General features: G+C 43.2%; 1 protein-coding gene across 1 annotated transcript in view; it reads left to right on the forward strand.

The window, feature by feature from the left end:
- CNTLN (centlein) overlaps nt 1–24,998 on the forward strand; it is a 503,552-nt gene that overhangs the window by 138,083 nt on the left and 340,471 nt on the right. The window contains 3 exon segments of the mRNA XM_073665439.1: nt 2,666–2,800; nt 3,360–3,539; nt 4,151–4,284. Coding sequence (XP_073521540.1) covers nt 2,666–2,800; nt 3,360–3,539; nt 4,151–4,284 — 449 coding nt within the window.

Below are 24,998 nucleotides of genomic sequence, written 5' to 3' on the forward strand. Positions count from 1 at the left end.
GTTTTTAATTTTCCATATTCCTTGGCATCTTGCAAGGCCAAGTCATAGTAAGCCTTCTGGGGCTCCCCTCTCAAGTATGATGCCACCAACTCTGCCCTTTGCTCTGGTGGAAGTTTCTCCCTCTCAGCGACCCTCTCAAATACCATCAGAAAGGTTTCTACGTCATCACCTGGGGTCATTTTCTGCAGAGCTCAGCTTAACGCCTTCCAGATGGAAAAGTCGTCCACTGACCTTGGAGTTGGAGCTGTTGCTGTGCCATGAATCTCCTCAGTAAGCAAATCAATTTGCTGCTGCTGTTGGTGCTAGTCCTGTTGCTGCTGCTGGAGCTGCTGCGTAAGCTGCTTAGTAGTCTCCTCTTGCGCCATCTGTTGCTGCTGCTCCCTGTGCAGCTGCAGTTGCTGCTGGTGCTCTTGGTGCTGCTGCTGTGCTTGCACCTGATGCTTAATTAGGTCCTCCATTTTGTCTGACATCGCTTGCTGGCTTATGGCAGACTTCACCTAGGACATGCAGCACCTTTTATAGCGGTCACGCGTGTTCGCTGGGAATGCTGCCTGAATTCTCCACAACCTGTGGTAGAGCGGCTTGCTCGGCTATACATGGAGGTAGGCACGGAACACGGTCTCTTTAAGTTTCGGATTGGTTTATTAAAAAACAACATAAACCAATCTGGAGTTCATGAAGTAAACACAGCCCATCCGGCATAACTACAAAGCAAAATAAAAAGATACAGCACAGTCCGTATATCGGCCGGGGTCCGGCCACTCAGGGTTAACCACACACTGTTCAGGTTTAGTACAACAAATGCAAAATCCTCTCTCTCTGGAGCTAGCTTCTCCAGATGCTGAACACCCCATGGCTCAACAGGCTGGCTATTTAAACTCCAAACCACACCCTGGGGTGGAGATATGGTGAATGACCTCCCAGCTCTGTAGTCGTTTACAAAAAAACTGGCCCATTGTAATATGGCTGATTTACCCTCTCTGCACCTACCGTGCAGGAGAAGACTTCCAGGTATATATAATTCAGTACCTTTATTGTGTGACATAGAAATCTCAACAAGCTTGCTTATAACAAATACAACCCAGCAGGGAAATACTATGTGTAGGAACTCTGCATTAATTAAAGAAATAGTGATATGTAGCACCCCGAGGACTCGGCTGCTACAGGGGTATTGCACCTCAAACCAGAGGTGTGGTATTCCACTCCCGGGTAAGGATGGAGTGTGGGACTGAGCTCAGTTAGCTGCATGCACTACACTCACCCCATTTCCGGGGGACAGAACAACGGTACTCCCACTAGGTAGATGTGCAGGTACGACAGCGTCTGTCCCTGGCTGGAGTGGGGAGGGGGGAGGAACATCCCAGTAGTGTAGGAGCAGATAGGGGAGGGACTCTGGGCATTGGTAGGAGCTCATTGGGTGCTAGTCACCTGGGCTCGGGTGTCAGAGGGAGTATAAAGGTGGGCACCATCTTGAGACAGTGAGTTGAGCCTGAGGAGAAGCTGAGGGAGAGTTCAGCCAGAGAGGGCTGACAGGGAGCTGTGGCTCCGGCTGGGCCCAGCTCCAGGGCCAGGCCTGAAGCGCAGAGAAAGAGGAAGAAGAACTAAGACCAAGTGAAAGGCCCAGAGACGCAAGCAGAGGGAACCCTGAGATCCCACAAGTGAACTAAGACGGGTGAAGGGTTGGCAGAAAAGGGTACCGGATCCCAAACTGGCAGAGGCTAATCATCCTTAGCCAGGAACCGGAGGTCGTGGACAAGCTTTGGCGCGACCCCTCACCATATCCACCCGGAAGGCATACCACGCATAGGGTCAGGGAAGCCGAGAAAGGTTTCGCCACCAAAAGGCCCGAGGGAGCCGGACATAGGTGGGTCCCTGGTGAGGACGGCCAGTAGGAAGGAAGAGAGGGGAGCTCAGGACCACGCTCCGGAACTGCCTGGGAGTTGGCCGAGTCCCGCACCTGGTGGACGCAGCACGGCTCGGGTGGTCACTCTTGGCCGAAGTGACCGGAGCAACACCTGTGAGTAAAAGCCTTGAAACTGCACCACACGTCTCTGAGCTTCCTTGCTGCACCATCACTACCACTATCATCGTCATCTGCTGCCCTGAGGCCATACCCCTCCCGTTGGGGGTTATACCATCTACGCTGCACAACCATAGCGGCGGCCTCATAGCTGCAATCAACGGGTGGCGTAGTCGAACATTTCTAACATCTACTGCTAAACGCTGCCACTCAGTTTGACTCCCTGGGCACGGATTGGGTCACCGCCACGAGACTACTACCCCCATCTGATCCGGATCCGGGTAAGCTTCCCCGTGCGCGCGATGCCGCGCGACGCAGCAGGACCAGGGGCGCGTCAGATACATATAAAAAAAAAAAAACATCCACTACTTGGGTAACATTTGCTTATAACTGAGACTATAGTGAAATCTTTTATTCCAGCTGTGGCATGACAGATGACATCTCCGCAGTCACACTACATAACATCTGTGGGTACCCTGCATGTGTTATTTTCCTTTCCATTGTTGATATCTGTTTTTGCAACTGCTAATATTTCTATAAAATAAAAGGGTTTTCTGCAGTTAAGAAAAGCACATGAAATGGAAAGATGACTGAAGTACTGCAGGGGCATTATCTGCATTGCATTGTCTTTCTTTTTTGTTCTAGAGAGCATCCGGACTGCAGCAGGAGATAAACAACCTTGTACAGAGAAAGATTGCTGTTGATGAAGAAAATACTTTACTCAAAAAGGAACTTGATGACCTCCAACAAAAATTAAAAGATAAAAGTCAGGAGCTTAAGGTGCCTTGCCTTGTACACATTTTCCAGTTGTCTTGCTGTGAAGCGCTGTGCTTCATGCTGTGTCATCAAGTGTGACATAGAAAGGGACATATGCTGAAAAAGAATTGCCTGAGGCCTCGCTCTGCTTTGCAGTTATTCCTCCACGCGTAGCACTGCTTTAAAGTCGAAAATCTGAGGCTTATAACTTTCAAATAAATACTTAATGATGGATATGGAGCTAGTGAAAGTAGTGTGAATATGTGGCTTCTTTTTAATTACATTCTGATGGGACTGGTATTATTAATTGATAAAGCCGAGGTCTGGAATGATATGTCTGTGCGGGTCTCAAAAATAGCTGGGGACATCATCAAAGGCATCTTGATCAATTAAAGGATTCCTTGCATATGTGTGCTCATCAGAGCTGTCAAGCAGTTAAAGCAATAAGTCCCTTCCACCTGCACGACTAAAATAAAATGGTAAAAGCCGAATCTTAAGACTTAATCCACAGCTCTGGGTCGCTGTTACTTGATTGTTTGGAGCACATGTAGGTATTTTGTGGCGTAATGACTTTATCCAACAGGACACTAGGAAGAGCTCGCGAAAAGAAGAGGAGCAGAGGGCAGACCTTTTTAAAAATGTGGAACAGGAGAAGGAGAATTTAAGCAAGAAATGTGCCGACCTGCTTGACGACCTGGAGAAAGCGCGGAAGCAGGAGGCACAGTGGAGAGGAGAGAAGTCTGGCATTGATGCCAAAATCAAGGTATGCTGCAGAGCGGCTGGATTCCCCCGCATGATTTTTCAAACTACATTGTGGCGTGCACTTATGCTTCGTGTTATTTGCTGTGATAACAACTTATGTATTCAAACATGCCAGTTGGGACCTGCATTCATTTAAATTCCTACACTTAAAACCCACAGCTCTTTAAAAATTGATGCGGCAAAGCAGGAAGCTGACATCAAATAGCCATTCTAAAGTCTAATCATTAAACAGTACAACAGACTTCATTCTCACATAAAACTTAAAGAATACATATGTTATGAATGCAAATATGAAGAATCCGAAAATATGCTTCACTTTTTTTTTTATTTTACCCTGGCGCCATTCATCAACAGTGTTCAGGCACAGATGGATTATTTTGGTTGAGAAAGGAAAAGAGATGATAGATTTAAGGCTTATGGTGCACTTCTGGAAGGTGTATGAAAAATACTTAATGTAGGAAATGTGGAAACCTATATATTCACACTGACGGCGCTTCTACATCATATGCTTAAACAGTTGTACATTCACCGTAGACCCATATGATACTTAGCAAGTATAAGTTTAATGTGCCCTTGTTCTTTTTTTTTTTTTTCACTGCTGCTTTTATAAAGGCGTTGGAGTTGAATTTAAAAGAAGCTGGTCACCAGATGGAGGCGATGCATAGTAAAATAAATGGCCTGTCATCGCAAGTTGCTGTCAAAAAATCTGAGCTGGCTCAGAAAGAACTAGATGTGGTCCGACTGAGGTGAGTGGATAACATGGCATAATTTTGCAAATTGTATTTATTTTTCAATATATGTTATTATTTTCTGTAAAAGTGCATACAATAGACCACAAAGCTTTAAAGAGAACCTGGCAGCACAATTTTGGAATGTAAAGACATGGCTGTAATCGTGCTGTATCACTAATTAAATTGATACCTTTGGTGAAGAAATTGTGGTTCTTCTTTAAAGGAGTTGTCCACTACTTTAGATTACCCCCCCAATGTATCCACCCGGGGCCCTAAGACTTTTTGTAAATTCCTTGCTTTGCAGATAATGCCTGTGAGCGGCGCTATCACTGGCCGCTCACAGGCATCACATGACCCCTGGCTGCAGCCGGCTCTGACATCCGCTGATGTCACGACAAGTGCTGGTAGAAGCCGGGGGTCTTTGTCTTCCTGGTTCCACGGTGGATTCCAGGCTGTGGGTGGGGTTACCCCCCCCGCGTCACACCCGGCATCCACCGCGCGCTCTGCCTCTCCCCATTCATTGGGAAAGCGCGTGGTGGATGGTGGGTGTGATGAGGGGGATAACCCCGCCCATAAACCAGCAGCCACCGCGGGGACCCCAGAGCTGAGTCACGCCTCACTTGTCGTGACGTCAGCGCGGGGTCACGTGATGCCTGTGAGTGGCCACCGATAGCGCCGCTCACAGGCATTATCTGCAACAGAAGGTATTTACAAAAAGGCTTAGGGCCCCCGGGGGGATACATTGGGGAAATAAAATAAAGTAGTGCACAACTTCTTTAATCACCATTTGAAGTTTTCTGCTAATTAGATGTTGGTGCACTGGGTCGTCTCCTCTCTGTCTGTGATTGCCCGACCCATCCGCCTGCCTCCGGTCTTTGATTGACAGGTCCCTGCGGATATTTCAAACAGAGGAGGCAGGTCATTCACAGATCAGAGGCAGACGGAGGGGCTGGAGAATCACAGACAGGGAGGAAAAGACTCCGACTACAGTCCGTCCCCTGTGCACCGAAATCTAATTAGCAGAAAACTTAAAATGGTGATTGCGGAAAGCAGATTTCTTCACCAAAGGTATCAATTTAATCAGTACTACAGCACCATTACAGCCATATCTTTACTTCGCATTACAATATTGTGCCGACAAGTTCTTATTAAGGGGGTTCCCTGGTCATCTGATATTGATGACTTCTCCTTTGGATAGATCTGATTGGGGATCTGATACCTGGACAAATCAGCTGCTAGCATCTCTGGTGGCAGCGGGATATAAACATTTAAAGCACCACTCCAGCGGGGATTTTTTTTTTCAGCGCTGGAGTGGCTCATTAAATTTAAAGTCCCCAGTCATATACTCACCCCCGGCGTCTTCACCGTTTTTCGGTGCCGCTCCGGTCCCACAACGCCATCTTGTGAGCACAGATCCTGGCTGGCTGGAACTCAAAAGCTACATCACACGATCTCAATATGCGTATATGAGAGCCAGAACTAGGCCAGTACGTGGTTCTCATAGACTTGTATTGAAAAGTGACCTCTGCACAGCTCCATGAAACACTGGAGCAGCCGGCAGGCCACTTTTCACCGGAGACTGACAGGAGCGACGCTGGAAAATGATGACGATGGCGGCAGGTGAGTATGAGGCAGAGGGCAGGGGAATTACATGTAAAGCACCACTACAGAGGTGCAATAAAAAAATACACTGGAGTGGTGCTTTAAAGGTGTTCTACTATGCAGCGCCATTGAGTTTGTATAGGTACTGTTCTACAGTACCTGGCAGCAGCCGTTAAACATTGGATGGTGCTGGGCATTGCAACTCCATTCATTGTTTACATACAGCTGCTGTCCCAGCTAATACCAGTTGATTGGTGGGGGTGTCAGGTGTTGAACCCCTATCAATACTTATCATCCTAAGTATAGGTCATTAATATCAAATGCCCTGGGAACCCCTTTAAAGAGTAACTGTCTGCTTTCATTATTTGTCTATTGTATTAAATACTTGTCTTTATAAAATAATTCTGGAACTACTTTTATGCCATTCCAATGTTATTCCTGCTAGAAATCTGTGAATAAATTGACAGCTGGGAATTACCAATTGAGGGTGTTTCTGACATTGCCCAGTCAAAGCTGACAGTGTAATAACACACCCCTTTGACAATGAGAATGGTATATGTTCATAAATTTCCTGAAGGAATAACCGAAAAGATAAAACAACAAAATGCTGAGTTAAGAGAAAAGACGCTTTACAATAGTCATTTAACCCCTTTACAGCCTGAGACGTATTAGTACGCACCAGGCTGTAACCCCCGGTTCAGTGAGTGCTCCGGCGGTGAGCCCGCACTGAACCGGGCACATGCCAACTGATTCTTACAGCTGACGTGCCCGCAACAGCCGTGGGTGGAATCGCGATCCACCCGCGGCTGTTAACATGTTAAATGCCGCTGTTAATCCCTGACAGCGGCATTTAACATTGCCGCGCCGGAAGCGCGTCACTTACCCCGCCCATCGGTGACCCCGTCACGTGATCGCAGGTCACCGATGCGTGGGCATGACAACCCTGGGTCTGCAGCAGACTCCAGTGGTTGTCATGAGCTGATTGCTATGAGCGCCACCTAGTGGTCAGCGCTTATAGCACAGGAGCATTTCTGCTACATAGAGGTGATCAGCTGATCACCTCTATGTAGCAGAGGCGATCAGACAAGTGCTGCTTCTTCTATGGAGACTATAGAAGCATACAAAAAGTGAAGAATGTTTTTAAAAATATTAAAAAAATATAAAAAGTTTAAATCACCCCCCTTTCTCCCCATTCAAAATAAAATAATAAAACAAAAACTCACATACACATATTTGGTATCGCCGCGTTCAGAATCGCCCGATCTATCAATATATATAAAAAAAATTAATCCGATCGGTAAACGGCGTAACGAGAAAAAATTCTAAACGCCAGAATTACATTTTTTGGTCGCCGCAACATTGCAATAAAATGCATTAACTGGCAATCAAAACATCAAATCTACCCCAAAATGGTATCAATAAAAACTTCAGCTCGGCGCGCAAAAAACAAGCTCTCACCCGGCCCCAGATCCCGAAAAATGGAGACGCTACGGGTCTTGGAAAATGGCGCATTTTTTTATTTTTTTTTTTAATTTACTTTGGAAGTTTTTTTCACCACTTAAATAAAAAAGAACCTATACATGTTTGGTGTCTACGAACTCGTAATAACCTAGAGAATAATAATGGCAGGTCAGTTTTAGCATTCAGTGAACGTGGTAAAAAAAATAAAAAAAAAAACATCTGTGGTATTGCACTTTTTTTGCAATTTCAACGCATTTGGAATTTTTTTCCTGTACACAATATGGTAAAACCAGTACTGTCGTTCAAAAGTACAACTCGTCCCGCAAAAAATAAGCCCTCACACGGCCATATTGACCAAAAAATAAAAACGCTATGGCTCTGAGAACAAGGGGAGCAAAAAACGAAAATGCAAAAACGGAAAATTCCAGGGTTGCGAAGGAGTTAATAGGAAGTAAAATAAAAATGACAGAAACAAAAGTGTTAGGAGTAGTGATGGGTCCATAACCTCCCCAGAACATTTTTCAATATGGAGTCAAATTACTAATTTAAGTTGCCCCAAAGCACCACTCCAGCAGTGTTTTTTTTATTTCTGCGTTGGAGTGGTGTCATTAATCTAAGTTCCCTGAACCTAGTACTAAACTCTCCAGCTGCTGTCTTCAGCTGTTCCCGGCACCGCTCCGGTCCCGACACGCCATCTTGTAGACGCAACTTCTGACTGACTGGAAGTCCTGAGGTAACAGTCACAAGCTCTCAATGTAAGTTGATGAGAGCCTTGTTCTGGCCTTATCATAGAATGTTAACCCCAGAGGTCCCTTCCAACATTATCGTGTTCAACCCCCTGCTCAATGCAGGATTCACTAAACCATCTCAGACAGATGTCTGTCCAGTCTTTGTTTGAAGACTTCCATTGAAGGAGAACTCACCACCTCTCATGGCAGCTGTTCCACTCATTGATCACCCTCACTGTCAAAAAGTTTTTTCTAATATCAAATCTGTATCTTCTCCCATTCTGTTTCATTCCATTGCTTTCTAGTTTTATTTGTGCAAAAGAGAATAAGAATGATCCATCTACAGTGTGGTATCCCTTCACATATTTGTAGACCGCTATTAAGTCTCCTCTCAGTCTTCTCTTTTGCAAGCTAAACATTCTCAGATCCTTTAACCGTTCCTTGTAGGATATTTTTTGTAGACCGGTCACCGTTCTGGTCGCTCTTCTGTGAACTTGCTCTAGTTTTTCGATGTCTTTTTTAAAATGTTGCACCCAGAACTGGACATGGTATTCCAGATGAGGTCTGACCAAAGAGGAGTAAAGTGCGATAATGACTTCATGTGATCTAGATTCTATGCTTCTGTTAATACATCATAGAATTGTGTTTGCCTTTTTTACTGCCGCATCACACTGTTGACTCATGTTCAGTCTGTGATCTATTAGTATACCCAAGTCTTTTTCATATGTGGTGTTGCTTAGGCCTATTCCTCCCATTCTGTACATGCTTTTTTCATTTTTCTTGCCCAGATGTAGTACTTTGCATTTCTCCCTGTTAAAAGCCATTCTGTTAGTTTCTGCCCACAGTTCCAGTTTGTTTACATCTTTTTGAATCCTCTCTCTCTCTTCTCTAGTGTTAGCTATCCCTCCTAGCTTTGTGTCATCAGCAAATTGAATCAGTTTACCCTCAATTCCTTCATTATAATTATTATTTATTATTATAGCACCATTTATTCCATGGCGCTTTACATGTGAAAAAGGGAGTATACATAGCAAAAACAATTACAATAATCTTCAACAAAAACGCGACTGCGACTGGTACAGAAGGAGGGAGAACCCTGCTCGCGAGGGCTCACAAACAATCTACAAGGGATGGGTGAGGATAAAGTAGGTGAGGGTAGATCTGGTCGTGCAGCGGTATGGTGGAGCGAGGGTTACTGCAAGTTGTTCGCTTGTCGGAAGAGGTGGGTCTTCAGGTTCCTTTTGAAGGTTTCCACCCACGGTAGGCGAGAGTCTGATATGTTGGAGTAGAGAGTTCCAGAGTAGGGGGATGCATTGGAGAAATCTTGTATGCGGTTGTGGGAAGAGGAGATAAGACGGGAGTAGAGAAGGAGATCTTGTGAGTATCGGGGGTTGCGTGCTGGTAAGTACCGGGAGACTAGGTACATCTAAATCATTGATAAAGATGTCGAACAACAGAGGGCCCAGGATAGAGCCTTGTGGTACCCCACTTTAGACGTTCTTCCAACTAGATGTGCAACCATTTATTACCACTCTTTGGGTCCGATCACTAAGCCAGTTATGAATCCACCTAACAGATGCCTTGTCCATTCCATAGCTGGTCATTTTTTCAATAAAGACGGGATGAGATACTTTGTCAAATGCTTTGCTGAGATATACTTTATCTACTGCATTTCCCTGATCCACCTAGTCAGTGATTCTGTCATAGAAGGAAATTAAGTTAGTCTGACATGACTTATTAGTTACAAACCCATGCTGGCTCTGGTTAATTACTGTATTCTTATCCATGTACTTACATACATGTTGTTTAAAGATGTTGTCCACTACTTTTACATTGATGCCCTATCCATAGGATAGGTAATCAATGTATGATCGGCCGGGGTCCTGCACGCGGCACCCCCGCAGATCAGCTGTTATCGGTGCTGGTGGTCGCTGGCCGTAAGTACTCCCCTATGGGGCTCTGCTGTCAAGTGGTACGCGTGCGGGACTCCGGCCGATCATACATTTGATGCCCTAGATAGGGCACCAATGTAAAAGTGGTGGACAACCCCTTTCATGATTTGTTCAAAGATCTTTCCTGGTATAGTAGTAAGGCTCCCTAGGTCCACCTTCTTCCCCTTTTTGAAGATAGATACAACATCTGCTCTTCTCCAGTCTTCTGGGACTTCTCCTGTTCTCCAAGAATTTTCAAAGATAATAGAGAGAGGTTCAATAAATTCATCTGGACCTGGAGACTTGAATTCATTTATGTTAGCGAAGTATTCCCTCACTATCTCTCTATAGATAGTGTGGATTCTTCTATTCCTTCAGTAGTGCAGTGAAGATCACTTGATGTTACATTTACTTTCTTAGTGAACACAGAAGAAAAATAGGAATTTAAAAGTTCGGACTTCTAAGCATAATTTTTTACCACTTTACCATTTTTATCCTGTAAAAATCCTATAGCATCTTTGACTTTTCTTTTACTTTTGACATACTCCCAAAATTCTTTCTTATTGCTTTTGACATCTTTTGCAAGCCTTAATTCATTATCCACTTTAGCTAATCTGATGTGTGCCCTGCAGGTTCTGCAGACAGCATTATGTTCTTCTTTAGATATGCCTCCCTCTTTCCATTTGATAAACATTTCTTGCTTCCTTTTAGCATGTGTTTAAGTTTTGTGTTCATCCATCCTGGTTTCCTTAAATGCTTCCTATTCTTCCCTCTTTTAGGGATTGTTAACGATTGTGCTTTCAGAATCTCATTTTTCAAAATTTCCCATCCTTCCTGGATATTTCTGTCCTTAAAGACATCCAGCCATTGTTCTGGTTCTCATAGACTTGCACTGAGTTTAGACTTACAGCTCGCCCAGCAACCACTGGAGTGATCTGGCAGGTCACAAACTGCTGGAGACTGACCAGAGTGGCACTGATAACAGCAGAAGACGGCAGCTGGGGAGTATAATACTGGGGGAAGGGAACTTAGATTAATGGCATCACTCCAGCGTTAAAATAAAAAAAATGCTGAAGTGGTGCTTTAATATTATTAAATTGCTTCAAAATGTAGATATGCAATTTCATTTTTGTATATGTTTGCAAGTGTCACATATTTGACTATGCTAATTAAGGACAAGACATCCCATGTGGTCATGTAATTCTACAGAAAATATACTTATTAATTTCATTGTATTGAGGTCTTCTGGGCTGACCATAATGGGTCCTTAATAGTGTTGAGCGAGTATGTTCTATTAACCCTTTCGCTGAGTATGCTCGGGCCGAGCTCCGAGTATTTATAGCTGCTTCGTGATATGTTTGAATCGCTCCCGTGTGCATGATTTGCGACTGTTTGACAGCTTTATTACATGTGAGGAATGTCTAAGAAATAGTCATTCCTCCCATGTAATAAAACTGTCAAACAGTTGCAAATCATGCACACGGGAGTGATTTAACCTTATCACCGAGCAGCTATAAATACTCGGCCCGAGCATACTCGTACAGAACATACTTGCTCAACCCTAGTCCTTAACGCTAATGCACCAGATTAGGGACTGCTCGAACATCTTGTACTCGTTATTCACTCTTCTTTATAGAGTATAAATTCTGGAACGTTTTCTGAAGTAGCTTCGCACGTTTTTGTGGCATTTAATTTCAGCTTGAATTTATTTCACTATATTAACAAGGGCGTAGAAATAGACTGAAAAATGGAAGCTGGTCTCCATTTAGTAATCCACCTTTTTTTAATTAGAAAAGAGGGTTACAGTACAATAAAGCTGCAGCATTGAGGAAAGTCAATTAAGGGAGTTTTGAACAGAGTCATTAGAAAAAAAAACGTATATATGCCATTTTCTCCGTTTAACGTCGTGTTGCATTTGTAAACCGGTACTGATACATTCGTAAATAAGGGGAAGGTAATGTCTCAATCAGGCACTAAACAGGGTAAGTAATCAAAAAGATTTTTCTTCTTAAGGAAGCCTAGGTCCACATTCAAGAGCAGCGACCCAAATGAGAAATTAAGTCTATATTCCTATACTCGTGACCCTGGCTCATTTTCATATCCAGTCCTAATATCCCAAGCTCATAACTATTACAAAAATATAGAAACTGCATACGAAGCTTAAAGGGATCAGTGTAAAGAGGTCTCTATTCCCAGGATTCTAAAACGGGCAGTGTGAATTTCCTTCAGTTTGATGCAAAGTATGCAGGGAGATGGTGTAAAGAAAGATTATGGGTTCAGGTATATAATCTCTTACCTTTTTATATTCTGTGCAGTTTAATTTTAAGCTCCTTGCTACTTTAACTATTCCCAGCTCATTGAATTCTTATCTCGCTCTTCACGATACTTTGCACTCTCTCACTCTCTATTGGTTCAAAGTTTCTATCATGCAATGAAGTTTAATTTGTGAAATTTATTTTTTTTAATTGTTAAGTGTATACCAAACATAACATTTCATAGGCTACAGTGCCCTTACATTGGCCCATTTACTGTATGAAGTAAGCATTTATCGTGTTACTTCATCAAAGCATAATGCTCCTAACACTAGAGGCCCCAACTGTCAATGCTAGAAAAAACCCTTCCCTATAGGCTAGTAAGCGTTCCTTGTGATTTTCCACATTTCTCTGACAAGTGCTCATGCAGTTACAAAGTCTTGTAATCCTGTTGAACAATGTACATTTTGTGCATAAAATTCAACTTTGCGTTAATAATTTAAGAAAAAAACATATTTCTTTCGACAGTTGCCCAATTGTGTCAAAAAAAGAGAAGCTGCAAAGGTCCAGCAATAAAATAAACTGTACTCACTCACATTAATGCTGTCAACCTCTAAACAGCACTTTATTGAAGGATTTGTCCACCACGGAAAAGCTTTTCTTAAAGGGAATCATTCGGCAATTTTTTGCTATGTAATCTGAGGGCAGCATGAGGTAGCAGCTGAGACACAGATTTCAGGGATGTGTCACTTATTAGACTGTGTGCTGCTGTTTCCTTACAATGATTGTTTTGTCACCAGGAGATTATCACTGCCCAGACTAGCTCCCTCAGCTAAGTGGTCTGACCACGCCCCCTCCTCTGATAAGCAGCTCACTTTCAATAGACAATGTACACAGAAAACTGTGGTGTGGGTGGATTTATCTTTCTGCTACATCTGAAAACTCTTTTTCACTCCTGGTGCACCCAGTAATCTAAATGATAGATCATTGGAATCAGGGTCTCTTTTCCTACACTTTGCTGCTTTCAGATGAGGTATCAAAAACTTGTTACAGATTCCCTTTAAATTCTGTAGTCCAGTTTAAAAGAAAAAGAAACGATACTCTCCTCCGACACCTGCTCCAGGCATTGTTGGAGCATGACCGGTACGGGAGGTGAATTATGTTTTATTTTCTTTGTTTCATTTTAATTGGTGGAACACTGCATTTAAGAAGGGGTTTGCCAAATATTAGACAGCCCCCTTAATGTTTGCATGTTTCCTTTTCCTGTACCAGATTTCTGTTTTAATTGAAATGTTGAAGATTCTCCCATATAACCTCCCCAAGAAGTTAAAACCATGGCATTATATAATGACCAGCTGTAGCTGAATGGTTCCTTAAGACAGGATCAGTAGAGATCAGCCAATCCCCTGGTCCTTAAATAATTAAAAAGGGTTGACTTTCTGATACAACGCCTTTCAAAGAAAATGTTCATTATGGTCTAAAAAAATTGAGCTTCTTTAGTGTTGACCGTTTGGCTTTTTTGCACTGTCCATTTGGCCTCAGTTGTGATCAGCGACGGACTCATAGGTGTATTGTCTCTTCGGAGTCTGAAGTAGTCAGAGAAGACAACCTCATGCCTCATCAAAGTCTCAGACTGTTGCTCTATCCCTTACCAGGTCCTTGCCACACATGCTTTGGCATGTGAGCTTCAATAAGGTGAATCTGGTGCTCCACTTAACAGTATTGCATGAAACTTGGTTTGCAAGACTACACACTGTAGTTAAACCCATACGAGTGAAATATCAAGGCTTATTGCAATATTTTATGAGAAACTGTAGATATTCTTGGTAACAGTTATAACATTGCATAGAAATAGGGATGGTGTTACTGATTACAGTCAAACATTACGTTTTAGGCTGCTTACTGCAATTTGGATACAATCACTGTTTTATCTGCTGCAGATCTAGCAGTTCTCTGAATGCTGAGCTCTTTATAACCCCACCCACACCACTGGTTGCCAGTTTTATGTGTACACTGTGCATAGGCAGAAAGCTGCCAATTAGTCCTCCAGCGACAATCTCCTGCTGATAAAACAATGATTTTAAAAAAAACAACAGCAAGCAGCCCAGTAAATGACACATCGCTGCAATCAAAATCTCTTGTCTCTACATTATGCTGCTCTCAGATTACAGAGCAAAAACATTGTGGCAGATTCCCTTTAATAAAACATGCAAAATCTGTTGCCATTTGGGTTAAATAAAAATCCCTCATGTTGAATTATGCTAATAACTATGGTACATTTTCAGCATGGGTAGTTACTTTCTTGAGCTTTGCCATTTAAACGGAAGCAGACCGCAGAACATTCCATAAGCATCACAATTCTCTGTAATTAAGACTAATTTTGGAACAAATTTGCTCTGGTTATGGTAAACGCTTGCAAGAATAGAGGCACTGTTCATGTCTTTATCTAATCATTCCCAATAGTAATATAAAGTAACCTCACTATTTCAGGTTGAAACTAGATCTAACGTAGTGTAAAGCTTTTTTCTAATGCCTTTTGTACAAAGTTCCATTAAAGCTGCTATGATTTGACAGGTTTCCTCCGATTAGATACAGTGTCCTGCTGTTTGGCCGCTCTTCTGCTTTGTAGAATGTAATGACTGCTCTCTGAGAAAGTTCACCCTATACGGAGAGGCCTTGACTTGAGCAGCAGTACGGATGGCCTGCAGAAGCTCGGCATTATAAAGTGTACATCTGAAAATCTTTTATGGGCACATCTCACCATCGTAAGATCTTTTCATGAGCTGAAATTCTAGGGGAATAAAGATCTTTTTCTTGCTCTAAAGTCTAGGTCTGTTCTACCTTTGCTAAGAGAAAATATCTGCTCCTCACAACAAGTATACCTTGGAAATATATACTGTATATTAGAAATACTTTGAGGCATGTTGTTGTGAATATGTAAGAAACACATACTATTATGTGTATAATTATATATGAGCGCTCTGCTATTCTTCTTCCTTGGTGGGTTCTTGTCAGCTAGACCAGTGTAATGTGTACCATAAATGTAGTCAATGACAGATCTGGTTACAAACCCCTGAAGCCTCTTCCACAGTGCATCCAAATGGTGACCATCAGACTGGTTGCTTGAATCCTTTAACAACCACTGATATGCATTTTTACAGCAGTCCTTGAGGGACCTTAATCCTCCGTATCATAGAAAGTCATCACTGAGGAAATAGTAAATAGCACCCCCTACCCTCAATGGGCAAAATTTAGTGGGTGTATTTTGGCATTGGCCATGTTTGCTGTCAATTGGTTATTAATTCGAAGACCCCAATGTAAATTCTCAGTGTAGAGCACAGGATAACTTTGAAACTTGCACCCTATTCACATTTACTTCAACCTGTACATAGTAGTTGGTCAGTTTTTTGTTTTTTTCAAATCTACAATTCGTCCTATTTATAGGTCTTGGAAGAAAAGGAGGAAAATGGAAAGAAGACATCTCGCTGGACTTTTTAAATTTAGCTGAGTACCTTCTCCAATTGTCAGTGCTTCACTTTGTATGAAACAGTTTTTCTTTAATTTGGAGCCCTTTCTTTCCAAACTTATGCCACCTCATAAAAATAGTGCGAATTTTCTCTAAAACCAACGGGGCGTATACTACAAAATGTCTTTGTGGGTGTAACCACATTCCGATTGGCCAGCATTAGAATAAAGAAAGCAAACGTCCACTTAGAAGTTCTGGGGTAAACGCCAGTTGTTGAAGGGAAAATTTGCACCATTATTACAGGGGGGCATGACTTAAGAACGGAGGGGCACAGAAAAAAAGAAAAACTGTTGCACAGTCAGTGTAGCCGCACCAACTGGAAAAGGTACTCAGTTTAAATAAAAAACAAAAATAATTCAACCATGTGCATATGTTTCGGCTTATTTTCAAGAAGTGAAACATCCACATTCTTCTGGCATTTTCTGCTTGGAAGATGCTTTGTACTTTACAAAACCAGTCAATGGGAAAGCTTGGAGGAGGCCCAGACATATTTTGGAGCCTTTTTTTCATTGCTTTTTTTAAAAATACTAGAGGTCTCTTCATTATTCAATGGAGTGAAAAAATTACCATAAAATATCAGTAAAAAAAAGATATAAGAAAACTATCCCAAAAAAATGTAGTTGGCCAAAACTGTCCAGAAATGACAGAAGAAACCATACAAAAGGCGCTTAAAGAAATTTTCTGAATCTTTTCTGCTTGAAAAACCTCGGCAGGTTCAAATACACATTTATACATTGTTTAATTATTCAGAGCTGAAAAATTATTACATGAGAAGGTTTTCCTTGCTCAAGGGGAAAAGTAGAATTCCAAAGATCCCATCTAGTGTGATATTTTTATAAAGTATAGGCAAATTCAAAAGTTGTGAATCGAAATTCTTTTAATGATATTGTTAAGAGATGGGACTTCAGCCGGTTTCCATTTTGATCCAGAAAGATTTTGTTACTGCAAAGATATGTAACAATCTATTAGTTCCCCTTTCCCTTTTCCCTTTCCTATCCTGTTTCTTTCCCTTCCATTTGTCCCTTTTTTTCTTCTCTTCTCTTCCATTCCCTCCCCCACCCCACCTCTCTTCCTCTACCCTCCCCCACCCCACCCCCCTTCCTCTACCCTCCTTCTCTCCCTTTTGTTTTCCTTTGTTTTTTCCTGTATCTCTTTTAGGGTTGACTTGTAAATCGTTAATTCATATAAGGTTCAATAGTTATTACTTTTCATTTTATTCATGCTTTATACATCTCTTGCCTCCTTCCAACCCCCCTAAGGTCCGTTCCCTTAATCCCTTAATAAAGATTACCTTTGCAATAAAATAAAAAACTCGGTAGGTCTCGGTAGGTTCACCTAAGTTTTAAGACGTCGTGCGCACATACCCAAAGGTTGTCTCACCATAGATACCTTTTAATACACAGGCTGCGGTTTTGATCGGCTACTTGCTGCAGGACACATTCATATTAAAGGGGAGCCCTCAGCGATAGGGTTCCTTAACAGCTTATTTTTACAGATTTGTCTTCATATGTAAAATTTCAATAAACAGCAAAATGGTAAATGCTCACTGGTTAAGCAGTCTCCGCTAATATTTACACTGGCCAGTGAATGTGAACTTTTATTCCAGGGTATTATATTTTACATGATTATCACTTTGTGTAAAAGACCCTTTAATTCTCTGGCAAACCAGATTTGTGTTGACCAAACCATTCTGAGTGTAACATTATCATTGTACTTCAGAGATTTGATGCATATTATGGTTGTATTACTTTAGATTGATAAAGTGCCTCCAAAGTGTACATAATTACCTTTATAAAAAAAAATATTTGAGAGTTCCAGCATGATGTTGGGATTTATATTAGATGTAGCAGTAGCAAACTATGCCTTATCAGTGTGTTAGCCACTCTTAATTACATTCAAATTTATACAGTGAGGATAGTTTTAGCATCTGAGTTGCAAAAAGCTTGATTTTAAGTAGAGAGCCTAAATGCGTCAACGTTTCTTTTTTTATTCAATTTAACAAAACCAATAGTTTTTTATTTTTCCTTCGCTTCTCACTTTAAACCATTTATCAGCTGTTAAGGTACTAGGGCTCAGGACATATCCATTTGTCTCTAATGGTATTTAATGATTTCACGGATACAGTTTCCCCACTGAGTATTGACGTTTGGTGACATTTTTTGCAGGTCAATGGACCTGGAAAAAGAAGAGTGGAAATCAAGCTTTAAATGTAACGTGTCAAATGCCTTACTCTACTAACCTTTATTGAGAGAAGTTGTCTCTTAAGTAAATGCACTTTTGGTGACATCATAGAAAAAGTAGAAGCTCTTGAAAGTACAGCTTAGTATGTATACTAATTGACTTGTGGTCTGTTAAGTAACTCCTGAAAGAAAAGAAGAAAAAAAAGGGATAAAAATATATATGCACATATAAATAAAAAATATATGTAAATTTATAATATAAAATACAATACCATTCAAAAGTTTGAACACCGCTTTTCATGCCGGCTTTATTTTATTCTTATTTGAATGGACACATTATGTATGCAGACTGATTGCAGCAAAACCACATTGATAAACATATAGAAACAAGAAATAAAAGAGAAACACATGAAACATAGCAGAATATGTGTTAATCCGTGGTTTCTCAAGTAGCTTCACCAGGTATGGCAGAATGGCTTCTAATGAATAGGCATGCCTCGTCAAAAGTTCATTTGTGGAATCACCTGCCTTTTGAAAGGGTTTGAGACCATTAGGGGTGTTTTTTTAAAAGCCGGATGGGTGCACATTTTCATACAGTGATGAGCCCTACTCCACAAATGTTCTAAGCCAGAATATGGCAAGAACCCCGCAACTACATAGAAAGAAACGACAGTCCATCATTACTTTTAGACATTGCATGTGTAGGACGGCTGGTTTGGAAGCAGTCGGCTGATTCCACAGACACTGAAAGCCTGTATTACTGTCACGAGTGTGTCAGGGGTTGACAGCCAGCCATACGGTGTCCGGCTGTAGAAGGTCCCTGCGTTTGGCCTTGCAAACATCTCCCTGATCCTGTTAGGATTCCGCTCTCTTTAGGACCCATCGGTGATCGTCACCTTGCTTGGGGATTATACCTTTCCCTTTAGGACCCTGAGGTATCCTCACAATTCTGCTGTTAATAAGCACTTCCTTGCTGTGTCCTTAAATACACTCAGATCCTTAGAGAGTTTGTGGTGATAGCGTGTATACCTATTCAGGCCTGGGATTCTAGTAGCTGGCTAGAATGACCTTGGAGTTCCTTCTTGGATTGTTGCCGTGATTTCTCTGTTGTCATCTTGTAGCTAAGCGTATTCCCCTGTTTGTTTCCCCTGTGTGTACTTTAGTTTGTAGTGGGGCTGACTTAGTGCTCACCCCTTCCACCCTACCTAGGGCCTAGCCTTAGGGTCAGCTGGGGCCAGGTTTCCTGCTTGGCAATAGGTTCAGAACCTATTTAGGGTTTATAGGGGAGTTAGCTCCATTTAATAGTCTCCACTCTCCCTTTTCCCATCGTTATATGCTGGGTTCTCCCCATACGTAGCGTGACATTTACCTATGTGAGTGGCATCTGGGCAACTCACCAAGTTTAAGTCCCACTTAGCTATTGCTATACATTGATCTCCTGGCAGTGGGCTTCAGGAAAATGGCACCGAAGGCAGCGCATGCGCAGAATGAGATCTCATCTCGTTATTGAGCCGAGATCTACATCTTTGAAAGTAGCGCCATTTTCCTGAAACCCACCGCTGGGAGATCAAAGTGCGCAGGAGGGAGTCAGTTCCAGCCTCGCACCGCTAATATTTTCCTGAAGCCCACCGCCAGAAGATCAATGGCTCCTGCCTCGCACCGCTGGGACACCCCCTCCTCGCAACCCAGGGCCCGCAGCATCGCCCCACTCCTGCCGCTGCGACCCTGCCTCCTGTCAGATCGTTCCGTTGCTGCCCCCTCCTCGGTAAGCTACATTTGGACTATGAGACACACCCCCATTTTCCTCCCAAATTTGGGGGGAGGAGGAGTGCGTTTTATAGTAATCTGTGTTTTTCCCACACTTTTTTTTAACTTATTGTTTCCATATGTGTTGATTTGTGATTTTGCTACATTTAGTCTGAAATTACAATGTGCACATTCCAATAAGAACAAAGAAAACCACTGCATGAACAGATGTGTCAAAACTTTTGACTTGTAATATATAATATATGTGTATAAATACATAGTACTGTGCACAAGCTTTAGGAAGGTGTAAAAAAAAATTCTGCAATGTAAGAATGCTTTAAAAAATAGAAGTGTTCAAGGGGTTGTCCACTACTATTGATAATGCCCCAATGTATTTTTAAGGTGGAAATAAGATTTTTTTCTAATTACCTTGTGCTGTTCTTCTTGCCTGTGAGCGGCGCAATCGCTGGCCACTCATAGGCATCACATGACCCCGGCTGCAGCCGGCTCTGACATCCGCTGATGTCTGTCAAGTTCCAGCTGCAGCCGGGCTTGACTCATTTCTGCTCTCCCCGGTGAATGATGGGCTGTAGGTGGGGTTACCCCACGCTTCACACCCAGCATCCACTGCACGCTCTCCCTCTCCTCATTCATTGGGAAAGCGTGCGGTGGGTGCTGGGTGTGACGTGCGGAATAACCCCGCCACAGCCCAGCACCCACCGTGTCACTGATGTCACACCTCACTTGACGTGACATCAGTGGAAGAAAGCCGGCTCCAAGTGATGCCTATGAGCTGCCAGTGATGGCGCCGCTCACAGGCAAGAAAGACTACGAAAGGTAATTACAAAAACACTTATAGTTACAGGGTAAATACATTGGGGCAGTTGTAAAAAGTACTGGACAACTTCTTTAATAAATAGAACTTTTTTAATTGATAAAAATAAAAAAAACCAAAGAGAAATCTAAATCAGATCAATATTTGGTGTGACCACCCTTTGTCTCTAAAACAACATCAAAGCATCAATTCTTGTAGGTTCACCTGCACACAGTTTTTGATGGAACTTGGCAGGGTGGTTGTTCCAATCATCTTAACCACTAACCACAGAGCGTCTGTGGATGTAGGTTTGCGCACATGCTTATGTCTCTTCACACAATCCTATACAGACGCGATTATATTGAGATCAGGGCTCTATGGGCAGCATATCATCAATTCCAGGACTCTTCTTTTTTATGCTGAAGATAGTTCCTAAAGGGGTGTTCTGAAATTGTCTCTTGAGCAGCTCAGAGCTATGCAAACCCCTTACAGTTTCCTCACGTCCTGGTTTCTGGCAGGGCGGGCTCTTCTCCTTGAGTGACACTTCTGTTGATCAGCAGAAGTGTAATATTAGTAGAACTATAAAGCTTAGCACAAGTTCTGCTGTAACACAATCAGTGGTTTGTCCTGGAGTCCTAACTTAACACTGTGTATACATATTGAGATAACAAGGAATTTTAACAAGCACACAGCTCAGACATGATTAGGAGAATTGCTTGGATATTGGAATGTAACTACTGCACATTCTCGGTCTTGGTCTGGCAAGCGCTAGTGGCGGAGATCAGTCTAAAACAGCTGTACACTACAAAAGATAAAAGCTCTCATATCAGAACTACAGCAGATAGAAAAAGTAAGGCAAATGCAAACTTTCTTATTTTCATGCTGAATAACTAGCAAAAGCAATTTAATAACTTGAGAATACCCCTTTAATGATATTTAACTGTGTGTTTGGGGTTATCTCCCTGATGGTACTGCATGATGCATCGGTATCTGCCTGTATTTCTTCGCATTGAGAACATTGAGAAATGGACAACGTTGAGGACAGTAAATGCAGTGTTCAGCCAAGGAATATTTGTACAGCATATGAAAGGCACACCATGCTTCTCTTCAAAATCAGAAGATGTCCAACAGTGTCATCAGATTAGATCTGGCAGTATCCGTTGGGTCCCAGCTACATCCATATACTGTATGGAGAAGCCTGGCCAGACGAAGAATTGGAGCCAAAAAACATATCTTCAATATGGAAACAATACCACGTGCCTTAGCTATGCATGAAAACATAGTAACTGGATTGCAGTGAAATGGCACCAGATGCTCTAGACTTATAAATTTAAATTTGAACTATTTGGCTGTAACTAAAGGCAGTTTGTTTGTTGAAGGGCTGGAGCCTGGTACAGTAATTAGTGTCTGCAAGCAATAGTGAAGCATGGTGGAGGTTACTGAAAAATTTGGGGCTACACTTCAGCAAATGGAATTGGGAATTTGGTCGGAATTACTGGTGTCCTCAATGCTGAGAAATACTGGCAGATTCATAATGCAATACCATAAGGGAGCCATCTGGTTGGCTCCAAATGTATTCTGCAGAAGGAAAATTACTTAAACATATAACCAATACCATTAAGAACTACTGTATGTTCAACCTAGTGAAGAACAAGGAGTCCAGGACATGATGAAATGGCCTCCACAGAGCCCTTAGCGCAACATCATCTAGTCTGTGTAGGACTACATGAAGAGACAGAAGAATTGTTGCAAGCTGTAAGGCAGCGCTAGTCATCATAATGGAGGATACTTGCTTCGCTGTGACAATCAATGCACACGTGCAATGTCTTTACATTTTTCTCACAATGCTGCAGTTTATTACTTCATAAGCCACAGTTCACCGGGTCCAACTCAGTGGCACGCCGACACACATATCTATAATATTCACGAGCCAAGTGGCACACAGGCCCACTTGCTCCAGGTTACAGCCTACAGCAAGGTAATAAATTATCAATGTCCATAACACAGTCCATGTAACAAAGTGTATTACCGTTGCCGGGTTTAGTTGCTGCAGTCCATTTAATCTGCCACCACTGTGGCTTTGTGACTTCCCAGGTAGGGGTCTCCAGCCGTCGTTCCCTCAAAGGCCACTGACATCCACACAGGATCCAGGCTTTGCCTTTCAGGACTCCTCACCAAGCCGGCTCTCCCTCAAAGGCCACTGACATCCACACAGGATCCAGGCTCGACCTTTCAGGTACCAAGCTTCACTCCAAAGCCGCTGCCTTCCAAGGCCACTAGCATCCGCACAGGATCCAGTCTTTGCCTTTCAGGCTGCCAGGCTTCACTCGGCCTCACTAGGCCTCTCACAAACGGTGTCCCACACACACGGAGCACAGGCCTCACACCGAACACACCTGTCTCAAATTACCAGGGTTTATATATCCTGTGCACACACACACAAACTGACAGGACCTTGCTGATGTCACAGTCATGTTATCAGTCAGCTGTGTGTATAGGTCCTGTGTGCTGTCCCAGTCATGTGTACAGACCTTTACTGTGCATACAGGACCTGTGTGATGTCACAGTCATGTGACCAGTCAGTTAAAGGGGAAGGTACATGGTCAGGTAAAACACATCCTGGACCATTTACAGTAATGCTAGCAAGCTGCTGCATTACAAAGCCTACATCCACAGAAGATCTGAAGTTAGTTCTCCCAGATATTTGGAATGGCCTCCATACTGTGTTAATTTAAAACACGTGAAATACGTGTTTCTCTTTTCACTCACTTTACATTGTTATCTGATAAAAAAAACTATTTACACTTCTATTTTAGAAAACATTCTTACTTCACAGCATTTTTTACACACCTATTCAAAACTTTTGCACAATACTCTATACTATAATTCTATATATACAGTATATGTGCACCCCTCCACATTGAAATTGCAACATCCAGAATGTCAAGCTGTAAGGTTATTCAAATTGAAAAAGTTGCTGTAGCGTCGGCGTCCCTGCCTCCTGCTGTGAGGGGACACTGTTCCCCTCACCTCTCCGCTCCGTGCCCGGCGTCCTCCTCCCGCTCTGCTGGCAGTGCGCGCTGCTTCCCAGCCACTGTGCTTAGGGCGCGCGCGCTCCCCCTCTCTTAAAGGGGCCGCGCGCGCCGTCCTAAGGAGTCCCTGGCCAATGGCCGGAGGACCTCACCATATATAAGGCACCTCCTCCAAAATGGAGGTGCCCGAGCAATGTTGTTGCAAAGCCTTCTCTCTGCTTCAGCCCTCAGGTCCCGTTACCAGTTACCTGCCAGTCACCTGCCAGATTCCTGCTTGATACCTGCCTGATATCCGCTTACCTGCTTGCAAGCCTGCGGTCTGACGGTCTGCCTTCCGACACCTGTCAGTCTGTCTATGGACCAGCCTGCCCGCTCACCTGGGAGCGCTCACCTGCTACCTGCCTGCTAGCCTACCTGAAGGCTCTGCCGTCACTTGCCGTGACCACCTGCCAGTCCAGAGACTCTTGTCCGCTCACCTGGGAGCGCTCACCTGCTACCTGCCTGCTAGCCTACCTGGAGGCTCTGCCGTCACTTGCCGTGACCACCTGCCAGTCCAGAGACTCTTGCCCGCTCACCTGGGAGCGCTCACCTGCTACCTGCCTGCTAGCCTACCTGGAGGCTCTGCCGTCACTTGCCGTGACCACCTGCCTGTCCAGAGACTCTTGCCCGCTCACCTGGGAGCGCTCACCTGCTACCTGCCTGCTAGCCTACCTGGAGGCTCTGCCGTCACTTGCTGTGACCACCTGCCCGTCCAGAGACTCTTGCCCGCTCACCTGGGAGCGTCCACCTGCTACCGGTCTGCTAGTCTACCCAGAGACTGTCCCTGTCACTTGCTGTGACTACCTGCCCTTCTACCCAGAGATTGTCCCTGTCACTTGCCGTGATTACCTGCCCGTCTTCCCTGGGAGCCACCCGCTTCCTTACAAGGACCGCCCCCTTGTATAGTTGCTCAGAGGTTCCGCCTCCCAGACCCGTTACAGTTGCAGATGTAACTACGCTCTTCAGATGATCAAATTTACAAGCACCTACCTCCAATCTGTGGAATGTGGGAGAGATATAAAAAAGGCATATCTAAAGCAATTTTTTTCAGGCAAATTACCCCTCAAAAATTGGACCAAGTCTTGTGGGATGATTGTGAGAAACCTCGTGTTTGTTGAGGTGCCAGTTATCGCTACTTGTCGCTAAATGAGAGGGACGGAATCCTTGACTTGAGACACCTTGGTTTATCATTCTGGCATATCACTACGCACATACACCGCGTGCAGAATTATTAGGCAAATGAGTATTTTGATCACATGATACTTTTTATACATGTTGTCCTACTACAAGCTGCATAGGATTGAGAGCCAACTACCAATTAAGTAAATCTGGTGATGTGCATCTCTGTAATGAGGAGGAGTGTTGACTAATGACATCAACACCCTTTATGAGGTGTGCTTAATTATTAGGCAACTTCC

Source organism: Phyllobates terribilis, unplaced genomic scaffold (genome assembly GCF_046119375.1).
Source record: "Phyllobates terribilis strain yellow unplaced genomic scaffold, ASM4611937v1 Scaffold_1__5_contigs__length_1240528914, whole genome shotgun sequence".
Lineage (NCBI taxonomy): Eukaryota > Metazoa > Chordata > Amphibia > Anura > Dendrobatidae > Phyllobates > Phyllobates terribilis.